The 24,759-nt window shown below is 39.3% G+C and overlaps 1 protein-coding gene across 1 annotated transcript; it reads right to left on the bottom strand.

The window, feature by feature from the left end:
- Positions 1 to 1,379: 1,379 nt before the first annotated feature.
- On the bottom strand, positions 1,380 to 24,759 carry WDR44 (WD repeat domain 44). Its single transcript, XM_038164525.1, has 20 exons — positions 24,609 to 24,759; positions 18,263 to 18,296; positions 15,739 to 15,813; positions 14,609 to 15,230; positions 13,878 to 14,008; positions 13,689 to 13,781; positions 12,620 to 12,756; positions 11,521 to 11,604; positions 11,114 to 11,220; positions 9,988 to 10,139; positions 8,430 to 8,568; positions 8,272 to 8,336; positions 6,927 to 7,040; positions 6,018 to 6,140; positions 4,967 to 5,158; positions 4,703 to 4,804; positions 4,328 to 4,443; positions 3,748 to 3,875; positions 2,903 to 3,034; positions 1,380 to 2,448 (listed from the first exon to the last, which is right to left on the bottom strand). Exons 1-20 carry the CDS (start codon positions 24,680 to 24,682, stop codon positions 2,354 to 2,356), a joined length of 2,715 nt encoding a protein of 904 aa, XP_038020453.1. The 5' UTR covers positions 24,683 to 24,759; the 3' UTR covers positions 1,380 to 2,353.

Here is a 24,759-nt window from a genome sequence, read left to right as displayed (position 1 = left end):
GAACTGTGAGTGCTGAAAAGTTAAATATGAAGATAGATGGAAGTCAATCTTCCTCAATATCAGCTTTGTTTACTGCCTGAATAATGAAAATAACCCTTTTTTAATGAGCACCTGAGTAACAGTTCAACTGATATCTCCAAAGCAGTCACATTGAAAAAAAACCTCAAAATCATTCAGATCATTAAGAAGTTACAGAGGAGATTTTGCCTAGAACATGTGAAAACTGCCAAAATGCAGGCCAGCCATGTGGCAGGAACCCCTCCCAAAGTCCCTGAGCCCCACATGTACCTCCAACACTGCATGTTGACAGCAGCCAGGTCTTCAGTCACTCAAAGCTGGGTTTGACCCATCCTCTTCCATGTATTTCTTAGCAGCTAGTAATAGCTCCCTTCTCCTATTACTCATTCCTAATTTCTGCATGTACTATTTTAACTATAATACGGGAAAAGCAGGAGTGGAAGAGCAGCACACACACAAAAACAGCATACCCAAAACCCCCAATGCTAAGCCCATATGCCTCTTTCTCCAGTCTGGACTTTTAGTTCCAGAGAAAGGACAGCCACAATGTGCCAAGACTCTGGAATTAAGGTACCTGTAAGCAAAGTGATGGCATTGTACTGCATAAAGCAGCTTCTTAACTTAATGAGTCAATAAATATGTGGAACACCAGTAACAAACCCTAGAAGTGTCTGGGAACAGCTCACAGAAATCTCAGTCAGTTACAGTCTTCTACACAGATATTGCATATCTGTTATATATGTTCTATAATCTATTATAGAAACAGATTTTTGGAGTCACAAACCAAATGTCTTCTTGTGCCACCTCCTCAATTCTGTCAATTCAGTGGAGCTCAAAGTAACAAAAGAACCTTGAGAGAGTTTAGCTTGTTTCATCCATGCAGGTATTTTCAACTCCGAGTCAAATTCACCCAACTGTGTTAACTGAAGATAATTTTGTATAGTGTGTACCATTCTTGTATCTATTTTGACTGATAATAAACCCCTTGCAACTGCCTTTCTTGTCCAAGACAGTTCTATACAAAGTCATAGCCAAATTCATCTGACTAGAAAAGAATTAAATAGTGAGTGAGACTCACTTCCTGCCTTTCCATGTCTTAATTCTTCCACTAATGGGAAGGAGAAGATTCTATGCACACTTTTGAAGTTTTCCTCATGTGAAACTATCATATAATTACTCTTAATTCTACTTTATATCCAGTTGCAGTACTCCATTCTTTTAGAAATAAAGGTGTGACAAGATCAGGAAATACACAACTCAGAAGGTAACAAGTGCTTGCAGGACCAATGATCTCAGAAGCAGGTCAAAACTACTTTAGGCAAAAGGCATATTAACAAATCAAAACGGAAAAGAAACAACAATTTCCAAGTGTGTGACCAAGTTTAATGATACATTTGTTCTCTGAAACATTTGACCATCAATAACATTTCATGGGTTATGATGCCCAGAATGTTACTTCATAGGTGTTTTGTATGAATATTTACAAAGACTTTCAAAATTCAGTGGCACTAAACAAACAAGAACTTAAAACTTTAAGCTACAATGCTTAAAAAATGTAAACAGTTTATTTTACATAATTGTAAAATATAAGAACTTTCTAATGCAGCTTAATTTTATCTGGAAGGTGAATATATCCTGGTGCCCGTGAACACGGAATGAGAGAATTCTTTACACAAGTATTGTGCTCCAGTGTGCAAAAAATTATATATAAGAAAGGAATCTAAAGTCCACAACAATTAAAAGACAACAAAAAAATTTTCACGTCCTGAAGTTGAGAAATTTATAAAAACATTTACACATGGTTGCTGACCCATCAAAAACTTGCATAACTTAAAACTCTGAATATTAGCTACTACAAATTCAAGATCTTTCTCAAATGGAATTTTGTGCAAAGATCAGACTACATTATTCAGCATTTTTCCAGCTTTCCTTTCCCACCCCAGCTCCTGACATCTAGTGGCCACAAGCACCACTAAAATGCTTTTGATGCAGGCTCCAATTCATGCATGTATCCAAAAGGCACACACATGTGTGGACACGATTTTGTGCAGAAACCTGTGCAGGTTCACAATGACATGGCAAAACAACTGTTTGTAGAGAGTTCAGTCTAATGTTTGGCAGGATTATTCTTACACATGCCTCTCTATCCTACAAGCCCAGGTGTTAATAGGCACACTGCTTTCCAAAGATCCAATATTTGAGTAGCCTTAAAATAAAGATTTAAAAATAAATCAGCCTGTAACATTATTATATTAGATACTTTGCTTTTGCCTGCATTATTTATGGAATTTTAATCCCACAGTACCATAGCTTTATGCTGTCAGTTGCAAACCAACTAAGATACATATTTCTTTTTGTTAATGAAGACTTTAATTGCTCCAGTAAAGTCAGCTGATAAAAGCACTTCTGTGTGATCTGTCTTCAGAGCTCCTTAACAAGAATGAGAATAGACTGTTAGTTCATTTAAAAAAAATATACATATATAAAAATCACACTCATTAAAATATATGACCTCACTGTGATACCCTTCTTCCTTTATCATATTTTTGAATTCTAGCCAATACTTCAAGAAACATCTGCATTTCTAGGAAAGAAGCCTTTTCATTAATAGTTGGTGCAGCTCTACCTCCTAACAGCTCCAGTGTAAAAGGAACAATCCTAAAGTACTTAGGATGGCAACTGTACCCCTCATCTCACATCCTCCCTCAGCTTTTAAGAATGCAACAGCTGCCAAAATGTTCGAGGTGGAATGCTAAGTCAGAATATATACCCAGGCCACTGCAAGAACTCTTCTTCTCAAGAAACCCCCACCCAGATCAAAAGCATTCATAATATTTTCCTGCCCATACCATGGTAGCAAGCAGAGTTCACCTTAAACGCTTACCAGAGGGTATGGTGTCTGATAGCTCACAATCTTCTCCCTTGCTTTCAGCTTCTTGCTTTTCAGAAGTTTCCAGCGACACCATCAAACCAGGATTTGGAGCAAAGATTGCAGAGGTGACGACGGCATTGTGCGCTTCAGAAAGACAACCCAATTTTGATTACCTTGTTTCAAGAATTTGTTATTTTTACAAGAATAGCAGGCAGAACTTCTAGTAAATACACAAGAATCTCAGTGCTAGTGGCCATCAGGTAAACTCCAAATTCAAGGAACAACTGTCATTGTTCTATAATCTTAGGGATTTCAGAAGATGCTCTAAGTGCCCAAAACTAACTGGCAAGAGGTCGAAAACACATTTGATATGAACATGGCTCACATTTACCAAAAACAGTGTGTATGTGGAGCAGATAAAAAAGAGCTGCTTTTTTCCCCACCCGTTTTTTGGTTTTAGCCTGCTGTGAAAGAGAAAGCTTGCACTTCTTTTCAAAAAGAGCTACTTTTTTCCCCACCCATTTTTAGTTTTAGCCTGCTGTGAAAGAGAAAGCTTGCATTTCTTTTCAAAGTCACTTTTCCATAAAGGATAATGAGTTGATAATTATTTTGATTTCTAAAATCAGCCAGCAAAACATCACATTAATTCAAAATCTCTTACTGAAGCTGGACAAACTCTAAGCTACTTTGTCTCTTGCCATCCCAAAGAGAGTCTCCTGTGAACAAGGATTCCTGACAAGCCACCAATTACCAAGCATCCTGCTAAGAATTTGTTCACACTAAATGCACAGCAAATAAAATAGTTCAATTTTCAAATCATATGAGCTTTGATAAAACAAAGACCAAAAGGTTTTTACCTTTAATGCCTTCCCAGAAGTCATTTCGATCTCTTCTTACAGACGTAAACTTGCTCAGGTCATGGTATGTACTCCAAATATAGACATATTTATCTTCTGAACCACTTACAATGTAGGTAAAATCATGGCTAAAGATTCAAAGAAGGAAAAACATTACTTTTCTCATCTGTTCAAGCATGCATTACAGTAGCTCTGCATCTCTAAACTCTGACACAAACCAGACTACAGTCAGTAAGCAGAGATGATTTAATCTGGGAAATTTATCTGGAGCAGGAGGGCTGAGCAAGATGATCTCCCAAGGTCCTATCCAGCCTCAGTTGTAGCACAGTTCCTGCCCTCACAGCAAGAGTAATGACACACATCTCCCTGTCCACAGGATGCAAATGCATTCACTCATCCACAGGAGCTCCCAGCTCATCACTCTTCACCAGAGTCTTTTTTTTACCTTTGCATTCCAAGCCAAGTGATATTTCAGAAGCTCAGTTTCATGCCAATGTAGATTATTTAAACAAAACCCTCCATACTTCAGCCACAGAAATTTCCCAAATCCAACGACTCCATTGTTACAAAACTATCTTACCTAAAGCTGGCTTTGATTTGGCTGCTGCTGTTGACATAACCTTTGTACTTCATAGATAAAGACAGATCTCTTAGGTCATACAATCTGATTCTGGAATCATTTGATGTTACTAGTATCTAGAAAAGAAAGAAATAAATTTAGGAGTGGAAACAATTAGCCATCTGCAACCATTTTTTCACCTGCACATTAATCAGAGCATAACATCATTAAAAGAATATATATTCTATTTTACCACTACTTAGTATTGTATTAGCGTAGATCAGCAATGAATAAGGCTCATTTCAGTAGTGTTAAAAGATTTTGCACAAACTTACTAAGCATTAGATATAAATATCAGAATTCAGTACTGGCTACAACTGCACTAAAAGACAGTACCTTATTTTCTCCTGGCAAAGGTTCAATGCCAGTAATTTTTCTTCCAACTCTATTTCGACCTCTGGTAGAACGCACGTGTATTTGTGTGTGATACTTCAAGTGCTGAAAAGATATCAAAATGGGTCCCAAACTGAAACAATTGTGTAAAAACATTTGTTTGCTTCAAGCTCTAACAGGTTTGTTTCTTGGTATTTAAATAACCATGACTTCGAAATCTGTTTGCTATTGAACATTAAAAAATCCACAGCCTCAAAGTTGGTTTACCTCTGTGTCATAAAAGATGCATCTTCCATCGTAGGTGCCTATGACTGCATATTTGCCATTCTGACAGAAGTTGGCAGCTGTAATCAATTTTGTCTGCCCATCTACTTCATTCCATAATGCCACTTTTTTGTCAGGAATGTTCCAGAGCCGGAGTTTTCCATCCAGTGAACCACTTAGGAAGTACCTGTCATCCTGAGAACACACACAAGGTTTAATCTCACTTGTGCAATGAGTAAGTTTCTACCTTCCTTAAAACCTTCCCACCCCATTTCCAAACAGCTCCTCTACAGAATTTCCCAATAAGAACCCTCAGACAAGCTGATTATAATGTTTAAGAAATTTGTGGCAAATGGAATTCAAATTCTTACAAGTTTTTGACAAGATTACACACATGCAGTTACACCTCAGGTTAGAAAATTGCTCACTGTTAGCACAGGTAGTCTCTACCCTCTCAACACTCACCCTGCCAGGAGCTGAAAGCTCCTTTCATGGTTTCCCATATATCTACTAGTTCTGTATGTTTAGGGAACACTGACAAACACTGTTCTTCCACTTGAGTTTTATTAATATTAGGATAATATTTTCTAATAATATTAGGAAAATACTAGATTACAGTATTTTTTAAAATTTATAAAAAGTAAGTTGAAATTAATCTCTGGAGGCCTCTGATCCACCTCCCCTGCTTGTAGCAAGGACAGTTCCAAAAGTCTGATCAGGCTGTAGTGGGTTATACTCTGTCAAGTTTTAAAAATTCTCTAGGATTCTGTGGTCTCTGGACAATCTGTTTAATATCATTACATTTTTTATCACACAAATATTTAATCACAATATCCCTCACTGGAAATTCTAACTTTTCACAAAGTTACTCTTCACTATACCAGCTGTGATGGTACAGCCAACAGACTATTCACTTTCCACTTCACAAAGCATATTTTTGAAGTGCACAAACTCTATTATTCAATAATTTTATTTTTTTAATTTAAAAAAAAGGAATGGAATGCTGTATTTTTAAATTCTACCTCTCTAGAAGTAAGAGGGCAGTTACACTTACCCTTGGATGGAAAGCTATAGCAGTGACAAAGTCTATATGCTGGAAACAGCAAAGACATTCTCTTCTTGATATGTGCCATAATCTGACAGTTTTATCCATGGAAGAAGAAAGCAAGAAGTAATTCTGTGAAACAAGAGAATTCCACAGTTATTAACAAACACAAAAGTAACAGGAAATACAGAAGCAATTTGATTGGTAGAGCCTTACCAAGGCTATGCTGCCATGAAATTCAATACTTTATATTTTAAGATAAAAAGGTTTATCCAAATTACCATTACTGATCAGAGCTTTCCTTGAGAGCTGTCCACTGACTCTTAGTAACAGAAAATTTTCTGGAAGAATCTCAGTAAAATGAATACTTGGAATGTAGGTAAAGTATTCAGAGAAGAAATGGCTTGACAGACCTCAGAGATGCCTGAGATGCTTCAACCAGATTGTGTTCCTAAAAGCACAACAGCATTCCCACGTGGAGAATTATCTGAATAAGTCTGATGTGAAACGAGGTAACTCTTTAATTTTAAAATAGATGGACGTGTTCAGCAACTTCAGAAAGTGGTCACTTTGTACAAAAAGCGAAGCACACTGAAGACAGGAAAAGCAGTAACACCATACAACAGAAACCACACAGCTCAATGGAAAATCTTCCCACTCTAAATAATTTACTTTCATTATTGAATACACAACTGTAATTGTTAGGTTTTTTTCAAGACCACTCTTAATAACACAAGCACAAGATGGTTGCTCATTTGATTCCAACTATTTCAGCTAGAATAAATGTTGCCTGTACAAAATTTCTCCTAACTTCAAGGATCATTTCATATTGTTGAAATGTATGGTTCCAGTAGCAACTGACAACAGAAAATAAAGAAAACATAGAAGAACTGTGTAGCCTGTATTAAGGTGCCTTACTTTAGACCAGGAAAGATCAAGAAGATCTGCTGTGTGGCCTTTGTATTTGCAAAATGGTCGTTGACGAAACGGGGCATTTTTATCATCTGGGTCTTCATCAACTCCACTGCAAATCTAGCAGAGAAATGTACAGAAATATTACCAAATATTAGCTGGAAAAATTTACCATGAGGCACTTACTGCTTAAAAAAGTATAAGGACAATAACAATTTGAACAAACAATATTGTGCTAATAAACAACCAAAGTAAATGTCAAGTACAATGGGCTGTGAAACATCATCATCCTGGAAGTGCAAAATTAAGAAGTTCTAAATTTTCCATTTTCCAGCTCTTTTTCCATGGGATCAGTTTGACAGCAATTTAAGCAAACACCTGAAGATAAGCTTTTGGAACAAAGTATATCAACCTTAAAAACTGCATTCCACTTCAGAATATAAACTGAGTTCAGGTTTCCAAGTTTCTAGTGCATATCATGAACAACAACTTCCTAGTAAGAGACCAGTTCAGAATTAACAGGTATAAAACAATAATTTAAAAAAGCCCTAGAAGTTCCTATACAAAACCTCTCCAGGAAAAAAAGCTAACCCAAACCCAACAAAACCCAACCACTCAAAACAGCATCTCTGCTGTGTGTGGCTTAGCAAGCCCACTCACTTACATGAGTTAAAGAACAATTACTGGCCTCTCTGCTTCCCCCTCTGCCAAAACAATACACACTAAATAACAGTACTGCCAAGATCTTCAATTAAATCCTGATTTTGTCATCTGTTTCTTATACTGCTGGAAGCCAAAAATAGAAAAAAACCACCTTAAATACATTCATTTTAATGGCAAGGTTTACTACAGTATATGGAAACTCTGCAAGAGTGTCTGAATACTTTTCTTCAGTCATGTTCCAGTTTTTTCTACACAGATGTGAAAAATTTAAATCTGCCAGATATCATTATGCTTCTTCAGAGTCCCATTGCTCACTTTGGCCTTCCTCAGAAAAAACATCAAGTCAGACGTTAACCACAAGTAATGGTCAGAGATAAAACACTAAGACAGGAAATTCAATGATGTAGAGTTTTTCCTCTTAGCAATTCACTCAGCAATCTCCTCTGGCAGGAGGCCACAGCACAGCTATGCAGATTTTGTAAGGCTTTAAATTCAGTGATGGGCTTCCTTGCTTGCACCCCATGTACATGGAATTAATATATTTAATTGAAGACATCTATTGATTTGACAGTGTGACAAAAAGACACAAGCCAAGAACTCCTTAATGTGAGTTTGGATAAATCAACAATGAAGATCTGGCATTACAAACCAGATCATCTCTTCCCCTCCCAATACCTCGTGTACCTACCCCTGCATCGGTGTCAGACTTGGAAGAATTCAGGCTCTCCTGAGAGGGAGAAGGGGAGACACGGCCTGGAACACAGACAGAAACACCATGATCAGCATCAAGTTCCCAAATACCCAGAATTTCTACTGTTTCAGAGCTCCAGCCATGCACAGAGGTACCTTCTGTGTTGTACTTCATGCGCATGTTATTGAAATAGTCAAAGGCATTCTTCAAAACCCATATCCTTACTACATTGTCCTGCCCTGCAGATGCCAGTAATCGACCACAGTGAGAAAATTTCATTGTCCAAACAGCACCCTGTCAAAATAAAGAGATGATTGTTTAAGTCACAAAAAGTGCTTTTCTGTGTACCAAAAAGACTTTCTACAACATCAACTGACAAGATTTTAGACACACACAGGATGCCACAAGTAAAATAAACTGTAGATCAAAATGCTGATAAGTAATTGTTAAGGCTGGTGGATTGTGTAACATGTGCAAAAACAGTATGAAAGAAAAAGCCCACAGGGCAGATAGATGACTGCAAGAGAGGAGTTACAGGAGGTCAGCACTACCACAGAATTCCATATAAGACTTGTACAGTTGCCTGAGGGACTTGGAACCACCTGTTTGTTTTGTAGATCTGACAAGTACTTGTAGCTGCACTTGAGGTTTGCATGCTTTTTTTAAAGTAGAAACTGTGACTGGTTACACCAACAGGCAACCAAAATGGGTACTACATATAATTGTTATATTCATCATTGGCATGAGGCTTTTGCGAAGTCTCTGATAATTCTTTCTTCATTGCCAAGTCCAAAGAGTTACTAGTCAATAAAACATAACCACACAAGCAGTATCCCATTTCCTCCTGCTACTGGATAAAGAACTACTAGGCATTTGACTCCACCATGCTCCACCAATCTGGAGGAATTTCCTAGGTTTAAGAAGTCAAATATTGGCATGATGGAAACTAACATGGATTACCAGCAGGAATGGGAAGTTCAGCTGTGGATGACAAGCTTGGAATCTCTGGTCACTGACTGCTGTAGGTCATTAGCCTCAGCCCAACACTTAGAGATGAAGGACTGCTTCCAATGTCAGACAGCTGCTGTAGCAGAAGTTTGGGAAATCAGGAATACTAGAATGTATTTCAGACTCATAGGGAAGCACGCACACTTCAAACAGTGATAAATAAGAAGCTTTTCTGCCTGATTCTCCACAGGCATCTCTGCAATATCCTATCCTGGTTTCTCCCCACCTTATCATTCTGAACCACATACTCCATTAATGTCTCCCGATTTTGCCTCCAAAATCTAGTAAGTATTTCTGTTCAATATTGTGTTCATCTGTCTAATAGACTAATTTATTTACTGCTGAGCAAGTCAGGCTTGCTGCTCTGTGCTCAGTTCTGATAAAGGAAAATAGCCTATTTCAGCCTAAAGTTGTAACTGCAGCAACTAAAAAAACCAAATACCACTTGATACCATAACTCTTCAAAGGAGGGCTCTGGAGAATCCCTGATGCCTAGGAATCTACATGATTTTTACCCCCTGAAGATCTGGGCAAACCAGCCAAATTTTCTTTTTTCTTGCCAGACTATTATTTTCCAGAATGAAGTTTTTCCACAGAGAATAAACCTGACAGTCATTTTTGGAGGTCAGCAAGTAGATGAAAATGAGAAGTTGACTCTCAGGCTGAACAGATTGAGCAAAACCACAGATGGAATTTGAGACCTACCATATGCTCTCCACTGAGATCCTGAACAACTTTAATTTGTTCAAAATCATAAGGTCCCTTGAAGCCATGTGCTGCTTTGAACTTAACTGGTCTTGTATAGGGCATCCCTTCATCATCACTGGAAGAGGGATCATCTTGATCTGTGTGAAAGACTTAGAGGAACACAAATTCAGCACTAGATATTGCAGCACCCATTTAATATGTTAGTAAGCTTTTTGGTAGTGGATTAGTCTTGAATTAGACAATTGCTTTAGGCAATTTAAAGATCTTAAAGCATAATAAGAATAGTGTTGCATTAAAGTCTAAAAATACATCTACATTAATTTTAGGCTACAGCAATTCCAAACACTGAACACTGAAAATAAGAAGTGCTACCAATTTTTTGTTCTGCCCCTTTCTTGGCACCTGTCTTGCATTCAGGAGATCCTGCACTGAGTGATTTCTGTCAGTTTGATGTGTGCTGGAAATGAGTCTACTGTTTTTTTCTCTCTGAGTACACTGCAATGGCCTGGTGATTTGCCCATGAAGTAAAAGAATTGCAAAAGAGCTGTGGCCAATATCCAGTGGTGACACAAGACACTGAAGTGCAGCATTTCCATGGCACTTCTCTCAGGCTGTGGTTACACCAGCTTGCTGCAGCACTAGAAGTCTGTCTAAAAGATACACTGATGAAACAAGATGGGGAGGATTCAACTGCAGTTGGGAAATCTAACAGGAGCTCATGCTAGATGAGAATTGTATTACTGGTTGCCAGAAAACAATCAAATTTACTAAAGTAATGAAGATAATCCCCACTTCTACCTTTGCTAGAGTAACTTTTCAAAAATGTGTACGTTTTGATATCAAAACCTCTTTCTAACAGCACAACAAAAAACCAGAGCATTAAGCTGGTTTAGTTGAAATAGTTCTCAGCTATTACTTTACAAGAATTTATCCTTGTAACCTGGTCATCTCAAAATGCCTACTAAGCTACAAGGTAGAACTCTAAAAAAAAATGTATCACCAACTGTAGAACAGTGGTAGATTGCAGCAGTGTACGTTCCTCTGCCACCTTTGAGTCCTAAAAGCACAAGGATAAACCAACTATCCTATTAAAAAAAAAAGAAAACAAAAGATTGTCACTTACCTTCATCTCGAACACTCTTAACCTTATTAACAGCACGTTCGCCATATTCTTCAGCAAGGTGCTTTGCTTTCTTCACAGATTTGCCAAGGAACTTTTTCAGTTGAGTCCTTAAAAACAAGGGTACTTTTTCAACACATAATAATGAAATATTGTCTTTTTTTTTTGCTACTATGAATCAGTAATTTTGATTTGTAATGCAACCTTATTTTTTGTCATTACTGCTTCTTAAAATAAGCAACCTTCAGTTCAACCACAGAGCTACAGAGCTACCTTATGTAAAATCAGGCATCACTTGTAAAGTGATTATTGAAAGGTAACTTGATCAGTAGTCAGAAGGGAAGCTTCAGCTTAGAAAAATATCTTTTTTTCTTTCTAGAGAAAGGAAAAAACATAAAACAGCATCTTACGTTTTCTGTTTTAACCTCCCTCCATCGGTGTCAGTTTGCTGTGTCTGCATTTTGTCTTCATCATCAGACTGTGCTGCATCATTACTAGGAAATACAGAAGTGACTGTTTAATGGGATATCATAATGAATTTCAATTGAGTGAAACATTAGTAAAGTCAGCTCTGCATTTTAGGATTCATCTTTATTCCTCTATGTAACACACTGGAAAAACAGGGACATTATTTTAATCACATAATAAACAGGTCTTTCAATTCTTAGGCATCTTGATACTAAAGCTGCATACACTCTGCAGGTGCCAAAGATGTATCATTCCCTGCCACAAATTTCCAACTTAAGCTTATAATGACACTTTGAAAGCTAAGAGCAGACAAAACGCATTAAATTACTAGGAACTGGTAACATGCCACTTTGTTCTCATATCTTGCTTTCCACAGATCAAATAAATTAATAGTTGTTAATCCTAAAATAAAAGTCTCTTCACAAAAGAGTTTCTAGAAAGTGAGCTTCTCAATAATACACCAATGCAAAAAACCTAGAAGCTGTGTGATGTATAAATTCATATGGGCCTTTGAAAAAAACATCTAGACTGACATGATTTTCTGATCATTAAGCATGTGTCTTTTTCTATCAAAGATTGCAAAAAGATTCCATTTTACACATTAGAAGGATCTAAAGCTCTATTAAGAACAGGCAAACCTCAAAGCAGTCAGCTGCACTAATGACAACAGATCTTCAGAGAAACAGTCTCCTATGAAACACTGAAAAAACTATAGGAGGTAGTGGCATGAACAACATCCAGTACTTGAACGTAAAATGTGTCTAATTCAGCATAAAAATGACATTTAGTACATCAAAGGCTAACTGGAGATCAGTGGATTTTCAGATGTACTTGCTTGTCAAGTTCCAGCAAAATCAGCGACTTTTAGTTAACTTGAGAGAAATCAATAATGAGCCTGGTTCGTTGAGAACTGGGAATCAGCTCAGATTAGTCAGACAGATGGATTGGGGCTCTTTTTACCTGCGTAAGAGCGGCTTCCGTTTATGCAAAAACCACGAGAGTAACAGCATCTCATGAGCTGAAAGCTCTCATGATTCATACCTGACATATTCTTTAGTTCTCCTCATGATATGCAAAGTCAGGGGATTAATGCCTGTTGGCAACTTCTCTTCTGCCAAACTCAGAGGTATTTCTTCACCTGTATCAAGGTTTTTTATCATTACACTTGCTAGAATTTCCTATTGAAAAAAATAAGATGTGAAGAGAACTTGATTAGACTTGAAAACCTAGAGCAAAACAGAAATCATCAAAACTTGCAAATTACTTATCTAATGGGAAATTCTGTAGCTCACTATATATTTATTTTGCGAAGACTAAGTTTAAACTAGCATGTTAGTGCAAACATTATCAACCACTACACAAAAACGAACAGTTACATATCACAAGCTTCAATTTTATAAATCAAAAATGCAGCTATAGAGACATCAACGACTGCCTGACACTTTTCATGCTAATATCAAATATATTATGTAATTAAAAGACATTGCAGTCTTCCCCTTTCCTACTCCAGCTGCTGTATCTTAGGTTTAGCCAAAGGCAAACTTAACATACAGGGAGAAAAGGAATTTAGAACTGACTAGCACCACAAAGGAAAAGGTTTATTTGGAGTATCGCATGAATGCTTACAAAGGTTCAGTAACAGTTAAAAAAAGCTGTACAGTGATAGACATAAATGAAAACTTACTTCCAAAAGCCAAATATCATCAGGACTAGTGGAATTATTAACTGAAGAAACTATTTTTTAGCATGAGGAAGATCATTTTCCTATTGCTGACTCCTTCCCTTTTTAGACACATGACAAAATGCCAGGTTTGCTGCTGTTTCCTCCCACGAAAATCCTTTGAGGTGTTTGCATAGCTACCAACATGAACTTGATGGCATTTCAGGTCTGTTACAGCTCACACTTCCAAAGGCTAATGCCACACATGACTCAGGGGACACAAATTTCTTAGGTGGACAAAGCAAGCTGTGCCATCAGTCGTATTTGCATTCTTGGTGACAGCATGGAGTGGTTCAGAGAACAAGGAGTGACCTGACTACAACAACTCGTTTACCAGACAGGGAAAGCAAACACAAAGGCGTTCCATGTACAGACCACAGCCATAGATACCTCATCTGTGAGCTCTCTGCCAGAGTTGGACCTGGGTCTTTGTGGTCCAAGTACTTCATTTGTTGTTTGGCCATCAGCTGCTTTCCCGTTTTCCTGAAATTGTGCAGACACAGATTACATTATCTCTACTGTATCACTGAAGCAATAGAAAATGTTCCAGTCATCAGACTCACAATCATTTCCCAATACCTGGGCAGTGACGATTTTATCTCCACTAGTTGCACTGGCCAAATCCAAGGAAGGCTGAGAATCTTTGGAAACACCTTCTGTCACTGAACTTGAAGTTAAAAGACCACCAGCTGTGAAGCTGTCTCGAGAAACTGAAAAGAGATTTATTAGAAAGAAGAGCATAACACTTGCCATAGGGATCAAATCCTAACATCACTTACAGGCCTGAACACCCTTTCTGACCAGTTTGGTATTTTTTAATGATCAACTGCCACCATATCTAACTTACAATTATGTATTTCATGTACAGTTGGAGGTTCAGGCATGACTTCACACCTAGGCCTCTTAAGCTTTATTTACTTATTTTCAATAGTCATTTCCTAGTAACCCAGGACTACTCATTTTCATAAGACCTCAGACTACAGCTTGACTTGCATTTCTATGCAAATACAGACCACACACACATTTTATTTGAAGCAACTGTTTTTTAGCTTATGTATTGATGAGTCAACTTCTCCTTGCTATAGTAGCTACAGCTATTTCAGTAGGAAGTCTTACCTTATAAGAAAGTCTGTGAATGAGGAACACTTGTAAAGCAGAAGGGTATTACTTCACTGTACTAAGCTAAGATTGTTGAAGGACTTTTTTACTATCACCTAAACTAAAATCACAGGGCCGAACGATCCTTCACTCGAACCACAAAAAAGAATAACCCCGTAGATAAATAAACCCATCTAAAATAGAACACTTGCCTTCTAAACCAGGTTTTTGCACTTCAAAATCCAGTTCACTCTTCTTCTTCCGGGGAGGTGGAGCTGGCCGTGCAGGGGGGGGTGGCCTCGGGGGAGGGACATTTGTGGGAGGCGGGGGCCGGGCTGGGACAGGTTTCTTTGTGCTCGCAACAATGTCAGGCTCTACAGTCAGCTGCCTTGGGGGTTTTGCTGGGGGCATTTCTTCTGCTGTAGAAAGGTCTTTGGTAGATAAATCTGAAGCCACTTTTTCTAAAGTATTTGCCTCTTTCTTGTCTGTTATGTCCTCTTTTTTTGATGTTTCTCCGTGTGCTTCAGTTTCATCCATTTTATGGTCAGTTGCATTTGTTACTTTTGTTGGTTTATGAGATTCCTGTTGGTCAGAACTAAACAAAAGCTTCCCAGACTCCAATTCAGCATCCTTGCACACACTCTGATCCTCTGGTTCTCTAGTGTTTTCTGGTAATGGTATTTTAGCAGCTAGTACTTCTGGGACATCACCAATGATACCTGCTCCAGAAATCCAAGCATTTGCATCTGAAGTTGGATCATTTCCTCTAGAAGCTAAAGCATCATCTTCTAGTTGTTGGGCCTTCTGGCTTTCTTCTATAATACTGTCAATAATCTAGAGAAACAAAACAAAACCATTCTACCAGTCACCAGCAGGCACTTCCTGGGTACACAAAACCAGTCAGCCTGCAAATACCCACAAGAACTCTTCAACTGAAGAGTTGCTTTATATACAAAATGCAGTTGGTTTAAAAAGGAGACCAGAACCTTGGTGCAGAAATGGGCATATTCAGAAGATAAAACAAAGTAACTAATTTCCAGTCTTCTTCAATAAACTTGGAGAGAAAACAAAACTACTTTTTGTTAGGAAACAAAAGCTGTTCACTCTTCAGAGTTCTCACGTACTGCTAAATAAGATCCTGTAAATTACACAAATAATTCAAAACTGGTGAATCCTAAATACGTTTTCAGAACACTTAGTTTGATTTTTACCCTTTAGATGAACATTCTTACTAACAATAACAACCAGATATAACCTATGGTTGTTTCAGGATGAATATTGATCATTAAATTATTTAATATTTTTGTGTGATGCTAGAAGCTCAAAGCAACATTTAACTAACCTCTTTTGAATCATCTTGTTTCATTTCTCGTACAAATGTTTCATTTGCAGCTTTGTGTAGTTTATTGTCCACATCCTACAAAAGAAAAAGTCACAAGACAATGGTACTAACTTCTTCAGTAAGATGATCTAACAAAAATAAAGCTCCAACAAATTAAATAGCATAAAGGACAAAGAAATCTGACACATTTTCACACATTACTGCTGTCAGATATTTAAACAGTAATGCCCAGTGCACTTGAGTAGTATTTCAGAGTCATGCACACTATGCAACAAAACAGGCAGTCATATATGAGAGGCTGCAACCTCAACTAAAATCAAACTGAAGGCAGCATGAAGTTCAGAGAGATAAACACATGTAATAATCTGCAGCAAGGAAACTCCATATTAAAATATTTTCTCTTTTATCAGCTTTTAGGAAAGGATGCAAGAACTGTGTAACAGCCACATATAGTAGACACTATTTAGAAATTTCCAAATTAAGGCAGGCAGCTCTATAAAGTGGTCACAAATATGCTTCTGAGGTTCTAACACGGAATCTTACATTCTGCAATTATTCCTAGTGCACATTGTATATTTTAGCCATCAGTCATCTTCATGCAGATCCTTCCAAAATCCAAACAAGCTGAAAGTATTTCATTTGTGAGTAAACATTTTAATAAATTCCTGCAAAATTTTAGGTTCAGAACCACAAGCAGTTTTTACCATAGGATGCTGCTTTAACCTCAGGTGATACAGACCAGTAAGAACTTCATCATACCCCTTCTCTTCTACATGAATTATTAGAATCCTAAAGAGTTTGCGTTAGGAAAAAAAAAACAAAAAACCTTTAAAAACCATCTAGTCCAATGAAAGGCCACAACATCACATTGTCCATAAGCAAATATATCAGCAACATTTAAAGTGGAACCTGATGGAATCCTTGACATTGGAAGGGATCTGGAGAAATCCAGTAGCCCTCAAAGCAGAGCCAACTAGAACAGGGTATTTTCAATCATCTGTCCCTGTTATTTTATTTAGAATGACTGTCTAGTACAGATATTTAAGAAATTTCTCCTTAGACTTTGTCTAGACTCTCAGACAACCAAAGAGAACTTCTAGAGCATCCTAGCATTATGTTTGAAACTCCTCCCTGCCCCAATCTCTTGCAGACACCCATCATGGAGAGTTCTGACCTAAAGAAATGGCATACTGCGCAAAGACAGCTGCAATTACAGAAAAATTCTTCCTCCCTCTCCACTCCCTCCTGCCACAAAGCATTTCTAATCTAAATGCAAGCTCTACTTTGCTTTATTATTAAAGTTTATCTTCAAACGTATGATGACATAAATACTTAAGTGTAATCAGTGCCTACAGAAGCCCATTATATTAATTTCCAATTCTGTTGACATTAAACTCACACACCTATTAGACTTCGGACTTAGGAAATATTTCTTACCCATTCCAAGACAAATGATACCATTAGTCACACATTCACTGAACTGATATGATACCAAGCAGAGAAGCTACTACTTTTTCCACCTTCAGAAATCTAGCTTTGAACAAGTGATTTAGGAAGATACTTCAAAAAATTTAAAAATCGAATAGCAACATAGAGAAAGAACTTCATAGCTAATAATTCATGAAGACATTAAAGTTAGTTTTGAAGTTCATTGATTGCACACAGCTTAGTGAGAATGATAAAACAATATTGCTTGAAAGGCTTACACATGTAATACTTAATAATTAAAAGGACATTAAACAGAACACAAAACTGGGGGTAAGGCCTGTTCCCTAAGAGGCATAGCAAGATGTGGTGTCACTGTTAAAACACTATTGATTCAGAGCAGAGTACTGCTGACAGCTCAGAAACACTGGCTTCACTAGGATTTCCCAACACTTAGCAGACAAACCTACAAGCCTTCATTAGGCAGAAGTGTTGTACAGCAGCACCTTTGGCCCTTCTGAGAGCAGGAAATGAGTGTTATTTGGACAAGGTTCCAGCTCCTCACCTATTCACTGTGTGCTGGATTCAGGCGTGCTGTCACTACGCACAGAATACCAATTACCTGCGTGGGAAGTGGCAACGCTGTCTCATTAAGCTAAATATAGTGGTTTATCTTCACATAACCTAGAGGGGAGGCTTCTGAAGTACAAACATTAAGATTTTTCTTATTTTGGAGACAGAAGAAACCACAATCAACTATTTAATATAACTCAGGACCAAAAGCCAGGTGGCTACAGAGGCTTGCTTACTACTCACAAATCAGTTGAAAGAGCACAGTTCAGTAATCACATACAGCTTAATTAAATTGCACATACACATTTCAGAATAAAATGAGCTTCAAGACACTGTAACATAGCCGAAATAAAAGGAAAGCTGGAATTTCAAGCCAAGCACAATTGCTACCAACAACAAGGAAAGTCTATAATTTCCTGTGTGTGCAGATGTCAGGGTACTGTAGCACATCTGTAGCACATCAGGTGGAAATACTCAACCCTGTGTTCATCAACAAGCACTTGACTGGTTTTAAGAAGAAACTCACCTTTACTGCATCGGATCCAACCTTTGTTGGTGACCTGTTAGAAAGAGAAGATAGAGTTCACAGACAGTCAGCTTTGTCTTAAACAGTCTATAACACAGCCTTCCTTTGCAGGAACCGTATACTTGATAATTTAGATGAGCAGCAAAGTGAATGTTTTTCACATCACTTCTATACAAGTTCCCTACCCTATACCACACACAGATCCACAGCTTCTACAAATTCTGAGAGTCTGTCAGCAGAATCTCCTACAAATCTTAACCTATCACCCTTTTCTAATAAAAAGATGTTATTCCAAGTACAAAACTAAAAACATTTTGCACTACAGAGAATTCAAAATTAGCATGTGTATGCCAAGCATTGGGTGGACATTAAAGAAACAAAAACACTCAGAGAGCAGAAGCACAAACATTCCAGTATTCTGCAAATCAAGTGCCTGAATCCTGATCCATAGAGTTGGCACTATCACAGCCAGTCTGCCCTTCAGACTCTACAGCAAACATAAGATCTTGTTTCTAATCAGGACATTTGGTATAAATAGAGACAAAATACATCGTAACAGGAAGGAACTGGTGTGCACTACTTTCTAGAATACCCACAGCGAAACAGTGACTTTGCATTAGCAACCACTCACACACCACCTCTCGTTACTCTAATTACATGATAGAACAGCCTATCTTAGGGGAATGGTATCAAATAATTACTTCTCGTCAAGTCAATTCAATTAGAGGATGGTCAGCTCTTATTATATCCTGAACTTACATCTTCTACAAGACTTTCAGAATTCTGGAAGATATTTAAATATCAAGTCACACTGCTTACTCTGACTACAGAATCTTACTGATACGCAAAGGAAAGGTTGGACCAGAAGATTTTTCCAGGCTGCTTCCACCCTGAATTCTTCTATGATTTTATCAGTTCGTCAGTCACAAGGAGAGACAAAGTTGCAGATTAATTCCCTAAAAGCTTACTACCAAAGCAACTGCCTGGATTGCACACAGATCGTAGCTGACTACCAAGATCAGTGACACTCTGAACCCCAAGTATCACCTGGCATCAGAAATACAGACAAATATTGAGATCTCAGCCTCATTTGCCCCTCCTGCCTCCAAAATCGTTTTAAAGAACAATACTTCCTGAAAAAAAAAAAAACCACAGCTATTTCCAATTGTTTTTTAAGAATTTCAGCTCTTCTCTTTCCCATCTGGAAGCATTTAATCACAAAAAAGCAAATATCCCATTTATACAGCAAAGTTAAGTAAAAAAGAAAGTACAGCGGATTGGTGCATAAACACTCTATCACTGCAACTAATTTAACATGTTACACTGAGATGCTTCTGTCCAAATATCAACCTGTGACACTGTTTTGAGGTATAATCCTCCTAGAAAGCTCGGACCCCAATGTGAAAAAAAAAAAAAAGAGAAATTAATATTTTGGCCAGAAAAACAAGAACATTTTTGTAATACAAAATGCATCGCTGGGAAAGGCCGCAGCCTGTGTGGGATTTCTGGTTACTGAAACATTTTCAGTTCCACTATCAACTTCTGGATTTTCTTAGGAGTGGCAGAAATGTGTCAGTTCATTATGTCCATGAGATGCCTTTAACAATGAAATATATTTATAATTACACCATTAATGCCTAGGCTTTAGCCAGGGTCCTATTTTACAAGACACCGCTTAACAACCTAAATAAGACAAATCGCCCACTGCAAATAGATATTTCAGTTTTCTACTGTGACACTTCCCACTAATTAGCCCCTCACTTCTCATACAGGCAACTCATTCCTAAGCTGGTTACACAAAATGGGAGGTTCAAAAGACACTGCTACTGTTTCAGACTTCTTCAGCTAATTAGTTTTGCAGAAAATCGGCACTCAAACAAAACCAGATGTTACTTTCCACGCTCAGGCTACTCAGCTACCTTGGGGAAAAGGTGCTTGAGTGATAAAGGTTACAGAACTAGCAGGTGTAGAACATAACATCGCGCTGATAGCTTGACATAACCCACACACACAATTAAGGAGAAGCTTTACCATGGAATTTAAATGCTTTTAAAATGCTGGAAAGCTTCCACAACTGTTTGGCAAAACCCCCACTTTCAGAAGAGTTTGTAATACAGCCAGGTAAGTTCAGTGTCTTGCCTGAGAGGACTCCAGCTGTGTGTCTGTAGCAGCATCGCTCCCAGAGTCGTGAGCAGTTACTGCTTATGTGCTACCACACTTACACAGAGTCAGCCAGCTTGGTACCTGAAATCTTTTGTAGTTCAACACCAACCTGGAATGGTCTTGTCTTCCCAACCACCTGAACTTACAGCCTTCTCCATGCCGCTTTACTTTAAGCCCATTAGTTTTCTGGATGCAGTGTATAAATCCTTGCATTTTTAAAAAACATATATACTGTGGAAACAGTGTCTGAAAATATTTACATAAGATCAACCCAAAGATCAAATATTGATTTGGCTTCGAAAGGTCAGGCAGCACATGTAAACTGACATATGCCACAGAAAACATAAGGCAAAAACTAATCTGGTATGAACATTTGCAAAAAAGTGGGATTTATAAACTGGTAGCAATGCATCTTCTAGACTGTATTTCACATAACTTATAAATTATCTTACATGACACCACTTTTACACTAGTTTAACAAAGGAAGCTTCAAGGTTATCTACAAAGATTAAACACAATTCAAAGAAATATCCCATTTCATCTGCACAAATTGATATCTGATTAGTCTGAAAGTCAAAAACACTCACAAAGAAACTTTTTAAAAAATTGTTTATCCCACTATCCAATTCATCCTGATAGTGACCAGACTACAGGAAGCTCCTGTTCTTACTATCAGGGAGCTCCAGCCCAGCACCTGTTTGAAGCGGCTCCACATTTTCAACATGTTGTTGTTAAGTTTTGTGACAGAAAACAAAACATTCAGCCCTTCAAACAAAAAACAATGTGAGTACTGGCCTTGGGCAAATCCCAATCCAACAGTGCCTGCCCTCCTGGGAGGATGTACATTGTTCTACAGCAGGTGTGCTAGCGAGCAGATGGGAAGGTGTTTGCAGTGCAGAGCAGCTGTGCCCTGCACAGAACACACAGGTTCAGCAGCCAGCCCAGGAACTGCCTTCACCGCTGCCCTGCACACAATGTTCCCTCAAACCTGTGCTGCCCTGGAAGCTGTAATTACTCCTGCTGCAGCTCTGCATGGCAGTCACACCTCCAAACCTACGGGGATTCACTGCCGCAATGCACGTCTGGGCTGCCCTGGGGAAGCTCCTGTGTGGGAGCTTCAGCAAACTCTGAGCGCAGAAATGCATCTGCAGCACTGAACACAAGCAACACTTATCTATTTGCTGCCACGATCAGCTTTGCACGTTGGCTAAAACACTCGCACAAAAGTTGTACTAAGAATCTCCCACACGTCATGGGGCACAACATAACCTTAGCTGTCTCCCTACATAGAAGAACACGAAGTTCTTCAGGAAAAGCATCAAGGCAACTTCTAATGTACAGGACTACTGAAGTTACAAGTCAGGAATTTGAACAAAACAGAGGACATTTCTCATTACCTACACTCTCTCTTTAATTTGGTTTCTCATAACAACTTTTAGGATCCAAGCATGCTAGGAACAAACTTGCCCCCCCACTGCTAGGCATATGAGGTCCAAATCATTAGGTTTAACAGTTCTTGATTTCAGAGGGGGTGGATCACTTTTCCTATAAATAAAATATAGAGGGTCTGTCATGTGCCTGCATCTAACCAAGTGTGCCTTACTTCATACTTCTCTTCTGTCAAAACTGATATCCTCCTGCATGGGACTGTTAGGCCTCTACATTTCAGCATCTTTCCCTAAATTCTTCCATGGTTATAGTGCTTTTAAAGTGAGTGACAGAGGTTAAACAGGGGCATCTTCTGTCACACTACCTCTCCCTTTTTACTCTGGACCTAGTTATCCAATAAATGGACACCCTCCACATGTCAAAAGTAGAATTACAGATAAAAGGCAAGATCTAGAGCAGAAGGGAAGAACACAGGCCTCACCAGAGGGCACACAGTAATCTCAGAACATCTCCAAACACACCTCATCTTAGAGAAGTCATCACCCCAGTCTACCCCAGGAACACCACCTCAGACCATTCTGATCTGAAAGAAACACTTTGCATCAGGTTCTGTAATTTCTGCTAATTAGTTCTTTAAAAGCACCAGCTACAGATGTGGTTGAGGATGAGAATATGGTGCTTTCCTTGAGAGGGACTCAAGCATCAGTAATTTAATGACTTAACAGTGGGAATTGGGAGCCTACATCCAACTTGAAAACTCCACTCTTATAGACCAGACATTTAATAAGCAAGTAAACAGCAAAGAAGTCAGCAAGCTGACGTGAACACTTGGCACCACTTTCAGAGTTTCTCTATCAGCAGCTATTAAACTTCCCCACATAGAACAAAGGCTAGGGAGGGAGGAAGCTACAAACCTCACATTTTTAATGAGGGCAAATGTATCTACACTGCTTTGCTGCAAACTAGTGCTGCCAAAAAGGACTCACAGCTGACTTTACTGATCATCAGAACACTGAATGCAGGAGGAAATATCTGAAACTGCAGAGGGCAACATGTACTTGTTTTCAGTTCCCTCGTCTGCAACAAGAAGGTTTTGTTGGTTTTTTTTTTTTTGTGGTCCCAACTCAACATCATTATACATGCAAAATAATATACCAGGCTGCTTCCTAGAAGTGTCCAATGCATGTGTGAAATTAGCTCTTATGAAATCTCAAAGCTTATTTCGAGAAAATACTGTCCATATTGTTAGATTCAACAACAGACTGAATTACAGACCAGTAGCTGTACTGCAAACTAAGCTCACGGACATCACCTCCTTACTCGACTCAGGCTCACAGAATTCTATGGACTCGAGTCAATGATGCATTGCCACAGGTTATAGAAGAGGATTAGAGAAATTAAAAGCATCTTTCACTTTAATTTCTAGTGAGTGACTTCATATTATCAAGTTCTGCTTAGATACAGGTGATGGCAACCTGCAAAGCCAGGACACATGGCATGATCTGTATCAGACAAAAGGTGCATGTGCAATTGGGCAGCTTTAACAGCTCACTTCTACCAAACAGTCTGCTTCCCCTTTCCTGTCTGTGGCCTCTAGTCACACTAATCCCTCACCTTCACCCTCTCCTGTCCCAAACCTGACAGGTTTCAGCTGCTTTAACTTACTGAACAGTTTTTGCTGTTTCTAGTTTTCAGCTGTTTACTTTGAGTTAATGCAACACAGAGAAGAGTTGATCACTATTCCTAGCAGGAGGTAAGCAGTTGGAGAAAAGCCTCATTTCAGTACAAGCACTGTGAATCTGGCTTATCACATCTTGCACAACTGTATGCTAAGATGTGCTTTTCACCAGGCTACAGCTAAGCAGCTGAGCTCAGAAAAACTTTACTACAGGATCTGAAGGTGAGGAGAAAAGATCTAGTCTTTCCTTTCTTGTAGGCATCCAATGACCACTGAGTCGCAGCTTAAAACAAGCTCCTTGGTCCAGTATTAAAGTTTCAAATGGATCCCACAATCCATATCTACTACTCTATAAACAGGCCATGTGAAACCTCATCCTACCACGTAAAATATTGATGAGGTTTGGTCCAGGCTACACGAAAACCAGAACTGATACAAGCCATAACCTGCCCAGCACACAACCAGAAAGAGATTTACAACGAGAGGGAGCACATTTGGCTGACACCAACAACACGGTGCCAGGGTGAGCTCTGAGGCAGCAGCACGGGCATCCACCCCACAAAACGCTGGTAAATCTTCACTACTGGAGACAACTGGCTGAGGGCAAGAAGCATCAAAGCGACACCGAATCACAGATTTGTTAGGGTTGGAAGGGCCCTCTGGAGATAATCTAGTCCAAGCCCCATTAAAAACAGCAGAAGTATTAAAGGCACTACTAAAACCAGAGTACGGAGCACACCAGAAGTTGTTCTTCACGCAGCAACAGCTGCCTGTTGCTGACGAAGCTCGCTCGCTCCCCCTTCCTCAGAAAATCTGTTACTTTTATCATTTCAGGGATTACTTCTGTCGATGCCATCTCCGCCCGTCTCCTCCCAGCACTACACCCGCCGCCGCCTCAGCAAGGCAGGTATGAGCTCATCCTCTGACGGCCGCAGCGGCGCCGGGCGAGCCCCGCTCGCCTGCCCGCACCCTCCGCGCTCCGAGCGGACCCCGAGCTCTCAGCGGCGGCCGCGGCCCCGCTCTGACCCCGCTTCCCCCCCACGCCCCCGGGAGCTGCCCACAGACGGCGGGGCCGCGCCGAGAGGAGGGAGGGCAGGCGGGGCGGCGCGAACTCACGGCGCGGGGGAGCCCGCGGGGTGCACGTCCTCGGGCGCATCGTAGAACTCCTCGGTGTCGCTGTCGGACGCCATGGCCGGGCCGGGCCGCCACCTCCGGGCACCGCGGGCCGGGCGGCGCCGCGCGGCTATCGCGAGAGCGGCCCGGCCCC

This window comes from Motacilla alba, chromosome 4A, assembly GCF_015832195.1.
Source record: "Motacilla alba alba isolate MOTALB_02 chromosome 4A, Motacilla_alba_V1.0_pri, whole genome shotgun sequence".
NCBI classification, from domain to species: domain Eukaryota; kingdom Metazoa; phylum Chordata; class Aves; order Passeriformes; family Motacillidae; genus Motacilla; species Motacilla alba.
The sequence above is the reverse complement of the archived record's forward strand: the minus strand, read 5'-3'. Positions and strand labels throughout refer to the sequence as shown.